Raw genomic sequence first — 12667 nt, 5'->3', positions numbered from 1 at the left:
TTGCCATTGTCCTGGCTAGAAGAAGGAATGGGTTAAGTCCATAGTAAATCAATAGGGCTAACTGGCTAGCCACGGGGGGGGAATGTTAGCTCGCTACCCACAAAGAATTGACATCGACTGTACCTTGGCATGACATTAGTTTCTGTTCATTTTTTCCTGGCTAGCTAGATTACAACTATTCACATATATCTAGCTGATAATTATGAAGTAAAAAGTTAGCTTTGTGTATATCTTCGTCTGTTGTCGTCATTGTCCTGGCTGGAAGGAGGGTCGGTGAATGGGGAGGTGCAGTGTGAGGTAATACAGTAGGGGGAAGTGCATCTCAAATGGAAAGTATTATGTGTTCTCCACACTCTCAACCTCAAAAGAACGTCCTGAAGAGAATTCACTCGGGAGAACGTCCTGAAGAGAATTCACTCGGGAGAACGTCCTGAAGAGAATTCACTCGGGAGAACGTCCTGAAGAGAATTCACTCGGGAGAACGTCCTGAAGAGAATTCACTCGGGAGAACGTCCTGAAGAGAATTCACTCGGGAGAACGTCCTGAAGAGAATTCACTCGGGAGAACGTCCTGAAGAGAAAGCACTCGGGAGAACGTCCTGAAGAGAATTCACTCGGGAGAACGTCCTGAAGAGAAAGCACTCGGGAGAACGTCCTGAGGAGAATTCACTTGGAGCATGAGTGTGGAGCACGGTAGGATGCATATTGAGAAACAAACCCATTGGTTCAAACACAGCCCACACAAACCCAGTTTATTTGATGTCTGGGTGTGTATGTGTTTGTGTGTGTCTGTCCGTCCGTCCGTGTGTATTTGTGTGTGTGTGTCCGTTCGTGTGTGTTTGTGTGTGTGTGTCTTTCTGTCTGTTCGTGTACGTCTGTGTGTGTCCGTTCGTGTGTGTGTGTCTGTCCGTCCGTGTGTGTGCGTCTCTGTGTGTGTGTGTCCGTCCGTTCGTCTGTGTGTGTGTCTTTCTGTCTGTTCGTGTGCGTCTGTGTGTGTCCGTTCGTGTGTGTGTGTGGGTCTGTCCGTTCGTGTGTGTGTGGGTCTGTCCGTCCGTGTGTGTGTGGGTCTGTCCGTCCGTGTGTCCGTCCGTTGTGTGTGTGTGTGTCTGTCCGTCCGTTTGTCTGTGTGTGTCCGTTCGTGTGTGTGTGTGTCTGTCCGTCCGTTTGTCTGTGTGTGTCCGTTCGTGTGTGTGTGTGTGTGTGTCTGTCCGTCCGTTCGTCTGTGTGTGTCCGTTCGTGTGTGTGTGTGTGTCTGTCCGTCCGTTCGTGTGTGTGTCCGTCCGTTCGTGTGTGTGTGTGTCTGTCCGTCCGTTTGTCTGTGTGTGTCCGTTCGTGTGTGTGTGTGTGTCTGTCCGTCCGTTCGTGTGTGTGTGTGTCTGTCCTTGGGTATCCAGTGTCCCAGCTCAGTCGGGTTCTCGGCTCTTATCTCTGATCAAGTTGAGCTCCTCCATCTTCTCCTGCAGGAAGGAGGCGGGCATGGAGGAGCCAAGGAATCTCTGGGGCTTCACAACACAGCCCTGGGGGGAGAGAGGGAGGGTGGAGAGTCACAACACAGACCTGGGGGAGAGAGGGTGGGTGGAGAGTCACAACACAGACCTGGGGGAGGGAGGGAGGGTGGAGAGTCACAACACAGACCTGCGGGGGAGGGAGGGTGGGGAGTCACAACACAGCCCTGGGGGAGAGAGGGAGGGTGGAGAGTCACAACACAGACCTGGGGGAGGGAGGGAGGGTGGAGAGTCACAACACAGCCCTGGGGGAGAGAGGGAGGGTGGAGAGTCACAACACAGACCTGGGGGAGGGAGGGAGGGTGGAGAGTCACAACACAGACCTGGGGGACGGAGGGAGGGTGGAGAGTCACAACACACACCTGGGGGAGGGAGGGAGGGTGGAGAGTCACAACACAGACCTGGGGGAGGGAGGGAGGGTGGAGAGTCACAACACAGACCTGGGGGATGGAGGGAGGGTGGAGAGTCACAACACACACCTGGGGGAGGGAGGGAGGGTGGAGAGTCACAACACAGACCTGGGGGGAGGGAGGGAGGGTGGAGAGTCACAACAGACCTGCGGGGGAGGGAGGGTGGGGAGTCACAACACAGCCGTGGGGGAGAGAGGGAGGGTGGAGAGGCACAACACAGACCTGCGGGGGAGGGAGGGAGGGTGGGGAGTCACAACACAGACCTGGGGGAGACAACAAAGCCCTGGGGGAGGGAGGGTGGGGTGGGGAGTCACAACACAGACCTGGGGGAGGGAGGGAGGGTGGAGAGTCACAACACAGACCTGGGGGAGGGAGGGAGGGTGGAGAGTCACAACACAGACCTGGGGGGAGGGAGGGAGGGTGGAGAGTCACAACACAGACCTGCGGGGGGAGGGAGGGTGGGGAGTCACAACACAGCCCTGGGGGAGAGAGGGAGGGTGGAGAGTCACAACACAGACCTGGGGGAGGGAGGGAGGGTGGAGAGTCACAACACAGCCCTGGGGGAGAGAGGGAGGGTGGAGAGTCACAACACAGACCTGGGGGAGGGAGGGAGGGTGGAGAGTCACAACACAGACCTGGGGGACGGAGGGAGGGTGGAGAGTCACAACACACACCTGGGGGAGGGAGGGAGGGTGGAGAGTCACAACACAGACCTGGGGGAGGGAGGGAGGGTGGAGAGTCACAACACAGACCTGGGGGGATGGAGGGAGGGTGGAGAGTCACAACACACACCTGGGGGAGGGAGGGAGGGTGGAGAGTCACAACACAGACCTGGGGGAGGGAGGGAGGGTGGAGAGTCACAACAGACCTGCGGGGGAGGGAGGGTGGGGAGTCACAACACAGCCGTGGGGGGAGAGAGGGAGGGTGGAGAGGCACAACACAGACCTGCGGGGGGAGGGAGGGAGGGTGGGGAGTCACAACACAGACCTGGGGGGAGACAACAAAGCCCTGGGGGAGGGAGGGTGGGGTGGGGAGTCACAACACAGACCTGGGGGAGGGAGGGAGGGTGGAGAGTCACAACACAGACCTGGGGGAGGGAGGGAGGGTGGAGAGTCACAACACAGACCTGGGGGAGGGAGGGAGGGTGGAGAGTCACAACACAGACCTGCGGGGGAGGGAGGGAGGGTGGGGAGTCACAACACAGACCTGGGGGAGACAACAAAGCCCTGGGGGAGGGAGGGTGGGGTGGGGAGTCATAACACAGCCCTGTGGGGAGGGAGGGTGGGGAGTCACAACACAGACCTGGGGGAGGGAGGGAGGGTGGAGAGTCACAACAGACCTGGGGGAGGGAGGGAGGGTGGAGAGTCACAACACAGACCTGCGGGGGAGGGAGGGTGGGGAGTCACAACACAGCCCTGGGGGAGGGAGGGTGGAGAGTCACAACACAGCCCTGGGGGGAGGGTGGGGAGTCACAACACAGACCTGGGGGAGGGAGGGAGGGTGGAGAGTCACAACACAGACCTGCGGGGGAGGGAGGGTGGAGAGTCACAACACAGACCTGGGGGAGGGAGGGAGGGTGGAGAGTCACAACACAGACCTGCGGGGGGAGGGAGGGTGGAGAGTCACAACACAGACCTGCGGGGGAGGGAGGGTGGGGGAGTCACAACACAGCCCTGGGGGGAGGGGGGTGGAGAGTCACAACACAGACCTGGGGAGAGGGAGGGAGGGTGGAGAGTCACAACACAGACCTGCGGGGGAGGGAGGGTAGGGAGTCACAACACAGACCTGGGGGAGGGAGGGAGGGTGGGGAGTCACAACACAGACCTGGGGGGAGGGAGGGAGGGTGGAGAGTCACAACACAGACCTGCGGGGGAGGGAGGGTGGGGAGTCACAACACAGACCTGGGGGAGGGAGGGAGGGTGGGGAGTCACAACTCAGACCTGGGGGAGGGAGGGTGGAGAGTCACAACACAGCCCTGGGGGGGTGGAGAGTCACAACACAGACCTGGGGGAGGGAGGGTGGAGAGTCACAACACAGACCTGGGGGAGGGAGGGAGGGTGGAGAGTCACAACACAGACCTGCGGGGGAGGGAGGGTGGGGAGTCACAACACAGACCTGGGGGAGGGAGGGAGGGTGGAGAGTCACAACACAGACCTGGGGGAGGGAGGGAGGGTGGAGAGTCACAACACAGACCTGGGGGAGGGAGGGAGGGTGGAGAGTCACAACACAGACCTGGGGGAGGGAGGGTGGAGAGTCACAACACAGACCTGCGGGGGAGGGAGGGTGGGGAGTCACAACACAGACCTGGGGGGGGGGGGGGTGGAGAGTCACAACACAGCCCTGCGGGGGGTGGAGAGTCACAACACAGACCTGCGGGGGAGGGAGGGTGGAGAGTCACAACACAGACCTGGTGGGAGGGAGGGAGGGTGGAGAGTCACAACACAGACCTGCAGGGAGAGGGAGGGTGGGGAGTCACAACACAGACCTGGGGGGGGGTGGGAGGGTGGAGAGTCACAACACAGACCTGGGGGAGGGAGGGTGGAGAGTCACAACACAGACCTGGGGGAGGGAGGGAGGGTGGAGAGTCACAACACAGACCTGCGGGGGAGGGAGGGTGGGGAGTCACAACATAGCCCTGGGGGAGGGAGGGAGGGTGGAGAGTCACAACACAGCCCTGGGGGAGGGAGGGAGGGTGGAGAGTCACAACACAGACCTGGGGGGGGAGGGAGGGTGGGGAGTCACAACACAGCCCTGGGGGAGGGAGGGAGGGTGGAGAGTCACAACACAGACCTGCGGGGGAGGGAGGGTGGAGAGTCACAACACAGACCTGGGGGAGGGAGGGAGGGTGGAGAGTCACAACACAGACCTGCGGGGGAGGGAGGGTGGGGAGTCACAACATAGCCCTGGGGGAGGGAGGGAGGGTGGAGAGTCACAACACAGCCCTGGGGGGAGGGAGGGAGGGTGGAGAGTCACAACACAGACCTGCGGGGGGAGGGAGGGTGGGGAGTCACAACACAGACCTGGGGGAGTGGAGGGAGGGTGGAGAGTCACAACACAGTGGAGGTGGGGAGTCACAACACAGCCCTGGGGGGAGGGAGGGAGGGGGGGTGGAGGGAGTCACAACACAGCCCTGGGGGAGGGAGGGTGGGGAGTCACAACACAGACCTGGGGGAGGGAGGGAGGGTGGAGAGTCACAACACAGACCTGGGGGGGGAGGGAGGGTGGGGAGTCACAACACAGACCTGGGGGGAGGGAGGGAGGGTGGAGAGTCACAACACAGACATGCAGGGAGAGGGAGGGTGGGGAGTCAACACAGACCTGGGGGGGTGGGAGGGTGGAGAGTCACAACACAGACCTGGGGGAGGGAGGGAGGGTGGAGAGTCACAACACAGACCTGGGGGGAGGGAGGGAGGGTGGAGAGTCACAACACAGACCTGGGGGAGGGAGGGAGGGTGGAGAGTCACAACACAGACCTGGGGGAGGGAGGGAGGGTGGAGAGCACAACACAGACCTGCGGGGGAGGGAGGGTGGGGAGTCACAACACAGCCCTGGGGGAGGGAGGGAGGGTGGAGAGTCACAACACAGCCCTGGGGGGAGAGAGGGAGGGTGGAGAGTCACAACACAGACCTGCGGGGGAGGGAGGGAGGGTGGGGAGTCACAACACAGACCTGGGGGAGGGAGGGTGGGGTGGGGAGTCATAACACAGCCCTGGGGGAGGGAGGGTGGGGAGTCACAACACAGACCTGGGGGAGGGAGGGAGGGTGGAGAGTCACAACAGACCTGGGGGAGGGAGGGAGGGTGGAGAGTCACAACACAGACCTGCGGGGGGAGGGAGGGTGGGGAGTCACAACACAGCCCTGGGGGAGGGTGGAGAGTCACAACACAGCCCTGGGGGGAGAGAGGGAGGGTGGAGAGTCACAACACAGACCTGGGGGGAGGGTGGGGAGTCACAACACAGACCTGGGGGGAGGGAGGGTGGAGAGTCACAACACAGACCTGGGGGAGGGGGAGGGAGGGTGGAGAGTCACAACACAGACCTGCGGGGGGAGGGAGGGTGGAGAGTCACAACACAGACCTGCGGGGGGGGAGGGAGGGTGGGGGGAGTCACAACACAGCCCTGGGGGGAGGGGGGGTGGAGAGTCACAACACAGACCTGGGGAGAGGGAGGGAGGGTGGAGAGTCACAACACAGACCTGCGGGGGGAGGGAGGGTGGGGAGTCACAACACAGACCTGGGGGAGGGAGGGAGGGTGGGGAGTCACAACACAGACCTGGGGGAGGGAGGGAGGGTGGAGAGTCACAACACAGCCCTGGGGGGGGGTGGAGAGTCACAACACAGACCTGCGGGGGGAGGGAGGGTGGAGAGTCACAACACAGACCTGGGGGAGGGAGGGAGGGTGGAGAGTCACAACACAGACCTGCGGGGGAGGGAGGGTGGGGAGTCACAACACAGACCTGGGGGAGGGAGGGAGGGTGGAGAGTCACAACACAGACCTGGGGGAGGGAGGGAGGGTGGAGAGTCACAACACAGACCTGGGGGAGGGAGGGAGGGAGGGTGGAGAGTCACAACACAGACCTGGGGGAGGGAGGGAGGGTGGAGAGTCACAACACAGACCTGGGGGGAGGGAGGGAGGGTGGAGAGTCACAACACAGACCTGCGGGGGAGGGAGGGTGGGGAGTCACAACACAGACCTGGGGGGGTGGAGAGTCACAACACAGACCTGGGGGGAGGGAGGGAGGGTGGAGAGTCACAACACAGACCTGGGGGGAGGGAGGGAGGGTGGAGAGTCACAACACAAGGCTGTTTCAGGCAGACAGGGTCAGGCTGTTTCAGACAGACAGGGTCAGGCTGTTTCAGACAGACAGGGTCAGGCTGTTTCAGACAGACAGGGTCAGGCTGTTTCAGACAGACAGGGTCAGGCTGTTTCAGACAGACAGGGTCAGGCTGTTTCAGACAGACAGGGTCAGGCTGTTTCAGACAGACAGGGTTAGGCTGTTTCAGACAGACAGGGTTAGGCTGTTTCAGACAGACAGGTTCAGGCAGACAGGGTTAGGCTGTTTCAGACAGACAGGTTCAGGCAGACAGGGTTAGGCTGTTTCAGACAGACAGGGTCAGGCTGTTTCAGACAGACAGGGTCAGGCTGTTTCAGACAGACAGGGTCAGGCTGTTTCAGACAGACAGGGTCAGGCTGTTTCAGACAGACAGGGTCAGGCTGTTTCAGACAGACAGGGTCAGGCTGTTTCAGACAGAGAGGGTCAGGCTGTTTCAGGCAGACAGGGTCAGGCAGACAGGGTCAGACTGTTTCAGACAGACAGGGTCAGGCTGTTTCAGACAGACAGGGTCAGGCAGACAGGGTCAGGCAGACAGGGTCAGGCTGTTTCAGGCAGACAGGGTCAGGCAGACAGGGTCAGACAGGGTCAGGCTGTTTCAGGCAGACAGGGTCAGGCAGACAGGGTCAGGCTGTTTCAGGCAGACAGGGTCAGGCTGTTTCAGGCAGACAGGGTCAGGCTGTTTCAGGCAGACAGGGTCAGGCTGTTTCAGACAGACAGGGTCAGGCTGTTTCAGACAGACAGGGTCATGTGAAATAGTTCTGTGTCTGATGTGGTGTTGCCTACAGGTCTTACCCTGTCTCTCTCTATAGGGAGAACTTGCTGGTTTCCCTTCTTGTCCACACTCACAGGCATCCACAACCCCGGGTCTGTCTGGGTGGACCGGTCTGAGAGCGCAGAGTCACCCCTGTTACCCAGAGTGGACCGGTCCAAGTCCCTCCTATTACGGTTGTTACCCCAATTACTGTTACCCCCGGGGAAAACAAAGGTGTTGTCTTCTGACGAACCTGTTTGGATAAACACAACAGTACCTCATTATTATTATTATAGGGAATATAACAATCAACCAGTCAGTCACTGCAGCAGTAGGTTAATGTGACAGTCACTGTAGCAGTAGGTTAATGTGACAGTCACTGTAGCAGTAGGTTAATGTGACAGTCACTGTAGCAGTAGGTTAATGTGACAGTCACTGTAGCAGTAGGTTGATGTGTTAGTGACAGTCACTGTAGCAGTAGGTTAATGTGACAGTCACTGTAGCAGTAGGTTAATGTGATAGTGACAGTCACTGTAGCAGTAGGTTAATGTGATAGTGACAGTCACTGTAGCAGTAGGTTGATGTGATAGTGACAGTCACTAGCAGTAGGTTGATGTGATAGTGACAGTCACTGTAGCAGTAGGTTGATGTGACAGTCACTGTAGCAATAGGTTAATGTGATAGTGACAGTCACTGTAGCACTAGGTTAATGTGATTGTGACAGTCACTGTAGCAGTAGGTTAATGTGACAGTCACTGTAGCAGTAGGTTGATGTGTTAGTGACAGTCACTGTAGCAGTAGGTTAATGTGACAGTCACTGTAGCAGTAGGTTAATGTGATAGTGACAGTCACTGTAGCAGTAGGTTAATGTGATAGTGACAGTCACTGTAGCAGTAGGTTGACGTGATAGTGACAGTCACTAGCAGTAGGTTGATGTGATAGTGACAGTCACTGTAGCAGTAGGTTGATGTGACAGTCACTGTAGCAATAGGTTAATGTGATAGTGACAGTCACTGTAGCAGTAGGTTAATGTGATAGTGACAGTCACTGTAGCAGTAGGTTAATGTGATAGTGACAGTCACTGTAGCAGTAGGTTGACGTGATAGTGACAGTCACTAGCAGTAGGTTGATGTGATAGTGACAGTCACTGTAGCAGTAGGTTGATGTGACAGTCACTGTAGCAATAGGTTAATGTGATAGTGACAGTCACTGTAGCACTAGGTTAATGTGATTGTGACAGTCACTGTAGCAGTAGGTTGATGTGACAGTCACTGTAGCAGTATGTAGGTTGATGTGATAGTGACAGTCACTGTAGCAGTAGGTTGATGTGATAGTGACAGTCACTGTAGCAGTAGGTTGATGTGATCGTGACAGTCACTGTAGCAGTAGGTTGATGTGATAGTGACAGTCACTGTAGCAGTAGCTTGATGTGATCGTGACAGTCACTGTAGCAGTAGGTTGATGTGATCGTGACAGTCACTGTAGCAGTAGGTTGATGTGACAGTCACTGTAGGTTGATGTCACAGTCACTGTAGGTTGATGTGTTAGTGACAGCCACTGTAGCAGTAGGGTGATGTGACAGTCACTAGCAGTAGGGTGATGTGATAGAGCCAGTCACTAGCAGTAGGGTGATGTGATAGAGCCAGTCACTAGCAGTAGGGTGATGTGATAGAGCCAGTCACTAGCAGTAGGGTGGTGTGATAGAGCCAGTCACTAGCAGTAGGGTGATGTGATAGAGCCAGTCACTAGCAGTAGGGTGATGTGATAGAGCCAGTCACTAGCAGTAGGGTGATGTGATAGAGCCAGTCACTAGCAGTAGGGTGATGTGATAGAGCCAGTCACTAGCAGTAGGGTGATGTGATAGAGCCAGTCACTAGCAGTAGGGTGATGTGATAGAGCCAGTCACTAGCAGTAGGGTGATGTGATAGAGCCAGTCACTAGCAGTAGGGTGATGTGATAGAGCCAGTCACTAGCAGTAGGGTGATGTGATAGAGCCAGTCACTAGCAGTAGGGTGATGTGATAGAGCCAGTCACTAGCAGTAGGGTGATGTGATAGAGCCAGTCACTAGCAGTAGGGTGATGTGATAGAGCCAGTCACTAGCAGTAGGGTGATGTGATAGTGTGTGCCTTACTCCAGCTGTTTGCCTTGGTCAGGAGGTCTGGGACAGGAGTGAGGGCTGAGGCAGGGGTGGAGGGACATGACCCAGCATACACCCTGTCTCTCTTCACACACTGCATCCCACACAGGTCCTGGCAGTGTCTGTGACAGTTTACCCCACAGTCTGATGGGGAGGGAGGGAGGAGAGAGAAAGAGAGAAAGAGAGAGAGAGAAAGTAAAAGGCATTTTGCCATGTCTAATGTGTATTCATGTGATATTTAAGTGTAAATCAAACATTACTACAATATCTTTGTGCTACAAAAAAAACCTTCAGTTGACATGGGCTGGTTGACCTGGACATTTCATGTTATAAATATCTCTCTGAGGTTTGTAAAGACTAACACAACAAGAGGAACTAATGATACACTACCCATATTTAGAAATGGTACCTTCTACTATTACAACTTTCAAGAGTAAGTTTAAAGCCAGCCTGAGTTCCTTTAAAAAAGAAAGGAACCCCCTCGCCCCCCTTGCCCCCTCGCCCCCCTTGCCCCCTCCCCCCCTTTCCCCCTCGCCCCCGATCCATTTGTTTGGGAACCATTGTTCTAAGGTACAGTTACATCATATTGTGAGTGATGCTGTTGTACGAAGCTTGGATGAGATATCTTACCTCGACAGTGGAAGCCCTGCTTGATAACTCCCCACAGCTACAACAGAGAGGACACAGCAGAGAGGACACAGCAGAGAGGACACAACAGAGAGGACACAGCAGAGAGGACACAGCAGAGAGGACACGACAGAGAGGACACGACAGAGAGGACACAGCAGAGAGGACACGACAGGAGGACACGACAGAGAGGACACGACAGAGGAGGACACGACAGAGAGGACACGACAGAGGAGGACACGACAGAGGAGGACACGACAGAGGAGGACACGACAGAGAGGACACGACAGAGAGGACACGACAGAGGAGGACACGACAGAGGAGGACACGACAGAGGAGGACACGACAGAGAGGACACAGCAGAGAGGACACGACAGAGAGGACACGACAGAGAGGACACAGCAGAGAGGACACGACAGAGAGGACACGACAGAGAGGACACGACAGAGAGGACACGACAGAGAGGACACGGCAGAGAGGACACGACAGAGAGGACACGACAGAGAGGACACGGCAGAGAGGACACGACAGAGAGGACACGACAGAGAGGACACGACAGAGAGGACACGGCAGAGAGGACACGACAGAGAGGACACGACAGAGAGGACACAGCAGAGAGGACACAGCAGAGAGGACACAACAAGGAGGACACGACAGAGGAGGACACGACAGAGGAGGACACGACAGAGGAGGACACGACAGAGGAGGACACGACAGAGAGGACACGACAGAGAGGACACGACAGAGGAGGACACGACAGAGAGGACACGACAGAGAGGACACGACAGAGGAGGACACGACAGAGGAGGACACGACAGAGAGGACACGACAGAGAGGACACGACAGAGAGGACACGACAGAGGAGGACACGACAGAGAGGACACGACAGAGGAGGACACGACAGAGGAGGACACGACAGAGGAGGACACGACAGAGAGGACACGACAGAGAGGACACGACAGAGGAGGACACGACAGAGAGGACACGACAGAGAGGACACGGCAGAGAGGACACGACAGAGAGGACACAGCAGAGAGGACACGACAGAGAGGACACAGCAGAGAGGACACAGCAGAGAGGACACAACAAGGAGGACACGACAGAGGAGGACACGACAGAGGAGGACACGACAGAGGAGGACACGACAGAGGAGGACACGACAGAGGAGGACACGACAGAGAGGACACGACAGAGAGGACACGACAGAGGAGGACACGACAGAGAGGACACGACAGAGGAGGACACGACAGAGGAGGACACGACAGAGAGGACACGACAGAGAGGACACGACAGAGAGGACACGACAGAGAGGACACGACAGAGGAGGACACGACAGAGAGGACACAACAGAGCATGGATTAGATGGTTTGTGAATCTCAGCCAAATCACAGTTTTAACAACATCCAGCTCAATGCAATACCCACAAAGCCTCCACAAGTGTCACAGAAGGTGGGTCGCTTGTACGTGGTCTCGTGGAAGTTGTGAACGTTCTTGAAGTTGTATCCTAGTTTGGCACATACGGACATCCCCCTCATGAAGTAGGAGTTGATCTGCTGATGACTGATCTCCCCCTCTCTGGAAGGGATGGGAGGAGAGAGAGAGGGATGGGATGGGAGGAGAGAGAGAGGGATGGGATGGGAGGAGAGAGAGAGGGAGAGGAGAGAGGGATGGGAGGAAGGAGGGAGAGGAGAGAGGGATGGGATGGGAGGAAGGAGGGAGAGGAGAGAGGGATGGGATGGGAGGAGGGAGGGAGGGATGGGAGGAGAGAGAGGGAGGGATGGGAGGAGAGAGGGAGAGGAGAGAGGGATGGGATGGGAGGAGAGAGAGAGGGATGGGAGGAGAGAGGGAGGGATGGGAGGAGAGAGGGAGGGATGGGGGAGAGAGGGAGGGATGGGAGGAGGGAGGGAGGGATGGGAGGAGAGAGGGAGGGATGGGACAAGAGAGGGAGGAATGGGAGGAGAGAGAGAGAGAGGGAAGGGATAGGAGGAGAGAGGGAGGATGGGAGGAGGGGAGGGAGGGATGGGAGGAGAGAGGGAGGAAGGGAGGGGATGGGAGGAGAGAGGGAGGGATGGGGAGGATAAGGGAGGAGAGAGAGAGAGGGAGGGATGGGAGGAGAAAGAGAGTGACAGATTGTTAAATCTAGAGACAGAATGTTCTTAAGATGAGAGTTCACACATCCATCTGTGGCACAGGATCTCTCTCACTCTCTCTCATTCTCTCTCTCACTCTCTCTCATTCTCTCTCTCACCTGTCACTATCATTGTTGCAGAAGGAGAAGGGGAAGTTAGCTGCTATCTTCTTAAAGTCCTCCAGAGAGATGTACCCATCCTGGTTCAGGTCGTAGTTCTTCATGATGGACTGCAGAGGTCAGCACAGACGTTATGTTCATTCTGTGGTACGTACGA

At 57.1% G+C, this 12667-nt stretch overlaps 1 protein-coding gene across 1 annotated transcript in view; it reads right to left on the bottom strand.

Annotated features, from left to right (window-relative positions):
* Positions 1-1259: 1259 nt before the first annotated feature.
* The window catches only part of rasgrp4 (RAS guanyl releasing protein 4), a 64688-nt gene continuing 53280 nt past the window's right edge, over positions 1260-12667 (bottom strand). The window contains exons 13-18 of the mRNA XM_046316543.1: positions 12511-12620; positions 11687-11837; positions 10266-10302; positions 9630-9779; positions 7539-7750; positions 1260-1516 (exon numbers count right to left, since the gene is read on the bottom strand). Of these exons, the coding sequence (XP_046172499.1) occupies positions 1403-1516; positions 7539-7750; positions 9630-9779; positions 10266-10302; positions 11687-11837; positions 12511-12620 (774 nt within the window). The 3' untranslated portion in view covers positions 1260-1402. The remainder of the gene's footprint in view (positions 1517-7538; positions 7751-9629; positions 9780-10265; positions 10303-11686; positions 11838-12510; positions 12621-12667) is intronic.

This window comes from Oncorhynchus gorbuscha, linkage group LG19 (genome assembly GCF_021184085.1).
Source record: "Oncorhynchus gorbuscha isolate QuinsamMale2020 ecotype Even-year linkage group LG19, OgorEven_v1.0, whole genome shotgun sequence".
In the NCBI taxonomy this organism is placed as follows: domain Eukaryota; kingdom Metazoa; phylum Chordata; class Actinopteri; order Salmoniformes; family Salmonidae; genus Oncorhynchus; species Oncorhynchus gorbuscha.
Note: the sequence above shows the minus strand (reverse complement) of the source record. Positions and strands in the feature narration are given on the sequence as shown.